The sequence below is a fragment of the Benincasa hispida genome, chromosome 9 (genome assembly GCF_027475165.1).
Source record: "Benincasa hispida cultivar pf3 chromosome 9, pf3_genome.v1.1, whole genome shotgun sequence".
NCBI classification, from domain to species: Eukaryota; Viridiplantae; Streptophyta; class Magnoliopsida; order Cucurbitales; family Cucurbitaceae; genus Benincasa; species Benincasa hispida.
In genome coordinates, this window is record NC_143486.1 from 38,715,672 (window position 1) to 38,722,262 (window position 6,591).

At 29.1% G+C, this 6,591-nt stretch overlaps 1 protein-coding gene across 1 annotated transcript; it reads left to right on the plus strand.

Annotated features, from left to right (window-relative positions):
* Positions 1-2,940: 2,940 nt before the first annotated feature.
* On the plus strand, positions 2,941-4,770 carry RR24 (response regulator 24). Its single transcript, XM_039040506.1, has 2 exons — positions 2,941-3,141; positions 4,588-4,770. The coding sequence occupies exons 1-2, from the start codon at positions 2,941-2,943 to the stop codon at positions 4,768-4,770; spliced, it is 384 nt and encodes a 127-aa protein (XP_038896434.1).
* Positions 4,771-6,591: the final 1,821 nt, after the last annotated feature.

Below are 6,591 nucleotides of genomic sequence, written 5' to 3' on the forward strand. Positions count from 1 at the left end.
AATTACATTTTTATCATTCTTAAAAGAAAATTTTCACTAGAAAAGATGTCAAAACTATTTATAGAAATTGCAAGAAAAAAAAAAAAAAAACCAACTAATAGACATGGGTAGATTAGTTTCTATCACTGATAGACACTAATAGACTTCTATTAATATGTATCAATGATAGACTTATATCGGTTTCTATCACTCAGTGATAGACTTGTATAAGTTTCTATCGTTAATAGTATTATTAGTAGACTTGTATCAGTTTCTATCAACCTCTATCAATGATAGACTTTTATCAATTTCTAGGACTAATAGCTGATAGACACAGATAGACTTCTAGCAGTGTCTATCAATAATAGACTTGAATTAGTTTCTATCACTGTTCTATCAGCGTCTATCTGTAACAATGTCTGTCATAGCTATCTCGAAGCAACAAAACTCAAATCTAGCATCCAACTTCATGAGTAAATCAATTTTAACACCAAAATTTAATAGGTGTTCAAGAACGAAACAAAATCAATCCAAAATGCCCAAAATCTTATTGCTAACGACAAAAAATCCAGCAAACTCTAGCGCTGGTGGCAACAAGATAGCGACGATGAGGATTGGGTTGCATGGATCTAAGAGTTAGAGGAATAGAGAGAGTGAATTGCGCAAGAGAGAAAATCCAGTAGGGACGGGAGGTACAACCATGAGTGCGGTGATTGTTAGACTTGCGCGGTGGTTGTAGAGAAAATCCGATAGGAATAGAGAGAGTGAATGGCAGTGGATTAATGGTTGGGTATGAGTGCAGTGGCTATTAGACTTGTGCGAGATAGAAAGAGACCAAGATCAGACTGAAGAAGAAGAAGGAGAAGGAGAACGGGGAAGACAGAGAAGGAAGAAGATAATTAAATTTTGCAATTTTGTGTAAAAGTTTCTCTTATTTCTCTATTTTTGGAAATTCCCTTCTTAAAATCTCTTTGAAAATTGTAAAATTATTTTAATTATAAAAAATCAAACATTGAATTGATTTTTTATAATTAATAAAGGTATATTTCGAGATGATTTTGAGAATAATAAAAATGATTTTAAACATTTAAAATTATTTTCAAATATGTCCTTAATACCGAAAATGATTAAGCAATAGAAATCTAAAAGTGATGGGGTGAGATCTTCAGCAACTTCTGCATAAAAAAAATAGCGTTTCAATTTTGAAACGCACTTTCTTGGAATTAACAAACTCTACATGTGATATGAGATCATAAGGGAGAATGGAGAATGAAATATAGAGATAATGGTAAAGAAAGAGAAAATTAATTTTTAAAAAATGAGATAATGGGGAAAAACAAGAAATATATATATATTTTTTGGAAAAAAAACAGAGAGATAATGTAAACAGAAGAAGAAAAAGAATAAAAAGTTTTGATTTTTATTGATTTGTTTAAGGAAAATAGCTTTAAAAAGTAAGAAAATCAGCTTGAAAGAATTTGTGATTTTCCAACAAAATCTCAACTGATATACTCTGAATACCTCAGCATTTTTTGTTTATTTTCATTTGTTCTTATTCAGTAACAATTTAATTCTTTAAAAGAAACAAAGATGGACATATATATATATATATGATTTAAAAAGTGGGTTTCTCATGTAATTGCTGATTTGAAGCTTTGCCTTTCAGTTGTTCATCAGGTGTTTGTTCAGTGCTTACTTTTTCAAGGTAACATAACCCATCTATTCTCACTAATTTTGCATTTAAAGTTATAATAAAAGTTCTACATCCCTTTTTACAGAATACAATTTTGGATTCTCTTTATCCCATTATTATTATTATTATGATTGTTATTTTAGCACAATTTATCCCATTATTTTTCTTTTACATTTCATGTTTTTTATATTCAAAGTTAGATTATCAAAGAGGGGAATTGTTTTATACCCTACCACTCATCATTTAAAAGGCTTTGTTGTTAATTATTAGGTTCATCTTCAAAAATAGAAAATTAAGAAAAATTATTTATACAATACAGTAAAATTTAATCATCTTAGACTTCTATCAGTTTCTATTGCTGATAGACATGGATAAACTTCTATCAACGTCTATAAATGAAAGAAACTTTATCACTTATGGACGTTAATAGAAGTCTATCAATATCTATGAGTGTTTTTGTTTTTACTATTTCTATAAATAGTTTGATGTTTTTTCTATTTATAAAAAATTTCTTAATTAATTATAATTATATTATGATAGGAAGATGAGGATCCAAATTTTTAACTTACCTAAGTAGTTAGTAATGCCACAGTTAATTAAGTTATGTTTATAGTGATAATGTCCATCTAATTAACAACTTGAATTGAACTTAGGTTTGGCTCATTTTATGTATTGTATTACGATGAAGAGAGACTAATTTGATATTTTGTTTTGAAATAAGATTGTTGTCAATTCCATTTACGGTTTCTATTTTTCTTTTAAAGAGAACTTCTAAAAATCAAGCATTGCTAGAGATCGATAATAATAACTCATCATTTACAACATTCAACAATCAATTGGAGTAAAAAGAATCCAAAAAAAAAAACACCATCATCTTTCAAATTGGACGAAATATTCTCCTAAAAAATGTTCTCAAAGTCAGTTGCAATAACACGGGCAAAACAGTGAATTCCATGGTTCTTATCCTCTTGACAAAATTAAAAAGACATCGTGAATTGACACAAAAAAAATATTAGCTTTTTTATTTTATCCACTATTTAAATGGGAAAGTTACATTATTATCATATTAAAAGGTTCTCATTTGTATGCAAAGTTTAAGAACAATAGAACAAAATATTTTTGCACAAAAGCTTATAAATATTGTTCAAATTTCTAGCTGGTGAGAAGCATATCAATAAATAATATTTTGTAAATATAATTTCAATGTTTTTCTTTTTCTTTCTTTTTTTTTTTTAATGGAAAATCTTGGCCAATTAAAGAAGGGTGCAATGAAGAAGATAAAAGCATTAGTGGTAGATGATGACAAGACAAACCAAATGATACACCATAGGCTTTTGGAAAAACTTGGCATTGAAAACCAGGTGGTGGGGAATGGCAAAGAAGCCATTGATATCATCCATTCTTTTGGTGAAGCTTCCTTTGACCTCATTCTTATGGACATGGATATGCCTATCATGAATGGCATCCAGGTAATTGTCCATTTTGTAAAGATTTTGTTTTTACTTTATGTTTGGATTTTCACAATTTTCGAAAAACCATTAGAATTTTTAGTCATATTCTAAAATCAAAAACTACTTTATTAAAATTATTTTTTTTTTCTGTTTTTAAATTTTGGTTTGATTCTTAAAAACTTTAATGGTGTGAATAACAAATAAAAAAAATCCTATAATAAATTTTTTTTATAAGTTTAACTTTAAAAAATCAAATGATTACTAAACCATGTCTACATATTTATACCTACGAACTTTGGAGAATTCAAGAACAAGAAAATTACTTATGTTTGTTTGATAACATAATTAGATGTAGGTTATTTTACCCCTAAGTAAGAAGTTATATATTCAGGTTACAAGATAAAACTATTCACTATTGGTATGGTAATAGATGCTTGATTGACTGATTAATTAAGTTATACTCCGATTGACGATATAAAATTATATTAGTAAAAAATTCAAGGTTGTTTTCGAATATAGAAATTTATAGATATTAATAGATGTATATCATTATTTATCAATTTCTAATGACATTTTGTTATATTTAAAAATATTTCCAGCAATTTTGTCTTTTAAAACAATGGGTGTTTTCAAATTTAGAAAGTTGGATAAAATATTTACAAATATAGCAAAATATCACTATCTATCACAGATAAATCATGATAGACTGCAATAAAAATTTATCAGTGTCTGATAGATGTCTATTACGGTCTACGCTTAGTGGTAGATGTCTATCACAATCTACCGTCCAATGATAGATGTCTATCGCTTAGTGGTAGATGTCTATCACAATCTACCACCCAAATAGATGTCTATTGTAATCTATCGTTGTCTATCACTGATAGACAGTGAGATTTTGCTACACTTAAAAATATTTTTTGGTAGTTTACCATTTAAAATAATTTACACATAAAATAAATCTATAATATAAAAAACCCCAAGCATTTGCACGTGCATTTGCCAATCATTTAAAAATTAAGACTCCATTTGATAACCATTTGACTTTTTATTCTGGGTTTTTAAAAATTAAGCCTATAAACATTCATTTTGATACTAAATTTATTGTTTTGTTATCTACTTTTTACCAATATTTTAAAAACCAAGTCTAATTTTGAAAATTAAACAAACTAATTGTTGTTTTTGGAATTCGGTTAAGATTTCAACTATTTCTTAAAGAAATATGCAAATCATGATAAGAAATTGAGAAGAATTAGACTTAATTTTTAAAAACAAAAAACAAAAAGCGAAACGGTTTCCAAATGAAACCTAAGTTATTTAAAAACTTAAAAACATATACTTGCATTTGCACGTGATATTACACTAGTGTCTATATATATATGGTAGAGATTAAACACATAGAATTACTATTTAAAATTGAAAGGGAAACATAATGGTAGAACGTTTTGATGACCTTTTTGAATTTAGGCAACAAGGGAGCTTAGAGGGATGGGTGTGCAATGTGGTATAGCAGGAGTTTCATCACACACCAAGGAGAAAAAGAAGCAAGAGTTCATAGAAGCTGGCCTTGATGACTACCAAGAGAAGCCATTGACCTCTCTTAAACTTCTTTCAATTCTTAATAATCTCAATCTTCAAAACATTTCTTGATTCAAAATTTTAAAAAATAAAAAAAAAGTAGATTTCTATTTAAATTTTAAAATGCTATGTACATATCAAATTTGAAAAGAGATGGATTTGAATCCTCAACCTATATACAAAAGTGGTTATATACAAAATTAATCCACAAGATAACGTGAGAATAAAATGTATGGTAATTACAATGGGTAGAACGTTTAGGAATAATATTTAAGTGTATAGCATCATTTTTAAATAATTGTAAATATAGTTGTTGAATGAGAAATTTTGGACCAATCACAAATTACCACTATTTACCAAACTAATGATAAAATTACAAATCATCAAATTTGTGACTAATTAAAAAGTGACATGTGTCACAAATTAAAATTGAAGACATAAATTGACAAATCCCAATGCTATTTTCATCGTGATCGTTGGATTGAATAAAATTAATTTGATCTAATTTTATATTAATATTTGAGCTAAAGTCTGAACCCAAAAAATAGGCTTAGTTGGGCCTAAAGGCCAACTATGGCCTAAATCCAATTAATATGATGCAAGAGTCAGGTCCATGGACCAAATAAACTCGTGCTTACAAAGCCCACCAGAAAACTCTATAAATAGAGATTTTAAAGGTTTAGAAATTTTGCTCTAGAGAGTCTAGAGAAAATCCTCCCAATAATTAGAAGACTCCCTAACTCCTGAAGACTGAACCATTCCTTGAAGCTTAAGTTCAGAAGATACGAATATTCTTCCAAGATTTCAACTTCAAGAACATCACGCTTTCCACCTTATCAAATTAAATTGAGATAAAATCAGATGATCAAGTACTTGCAACATCTACATTAAATCTACATCAACACAAGTTCAACCCTACGAGATACGCATATTCATAAACCTCGTGCAAAAAATAGCAAAATCAATCGGTAATGATTTAAACCATCAATGTAGTCTATCATCGATAAACTTCGAGAGTTTGATCTAAAGTTTGTTATATTTGCAAATTCTTTTATATTTTTCTAAATCTACTAATACTTTAAGAGAGAGGTTTCTGTTTGATGGTTGAACCACAAACATGATGTTCATTAAAGGAGCACTGGTACTTAAGGATGTAGAGGTAACCTAGGAGTAAAACGATAATTTGACTCAGTTGGTGTTACGAACACTCGTGAAGAACTAACTTGTTGTTATTGATCAAACTGTCACACCCCGCCCTAGATCACCCTCTTAGCCTAGAGAAGGGTGTGACTGCAGCAGTTATCAACCCTTAGGCTGACACTTACTGCCTAAAAACTCTTGCGGAATAACTCTGATACCAAATACAAATTATATGCAATGGGACGGCTGTAGGCCTACAATTTATTAACTTAGAAACTTAATATGTTTAGAGTATTTACAACATTAGATTTACAAGTCCCAAAACCCATAAACCCTAGTCCCTATTTGAACAATAGTAACATGTGTACAATATTAACAGTAACCACCTAACGAACGGTTACAAGTCTTTTGATTCTTTAGTGGCAAAGCAGATACTAAGCTGTCTTCATAGGATTTGACCGCTACCTTTGGGGGGGAAAAACAAAAAATATTTGAAAATGGGGTGAGCTTATGCCCAGTGAGTGATCGAGAAAACATAGTAAATTCTCATGCATGATTTCAGTAATGAGTTTTTAACTGAAACATAAACTTTTACAGTACTTGTACTGTAGCATAAACGTTTTCCAAGCGTAAAACATGTAAATTTTTTTTAAACATAAAACAATAAAAGCATTTCTCAAATCAAAGTACTTTATAACTAGTAAAATAATCCCAACACCAACTACTAGTCCAGAGAGAACCCTTTTGCTCAAT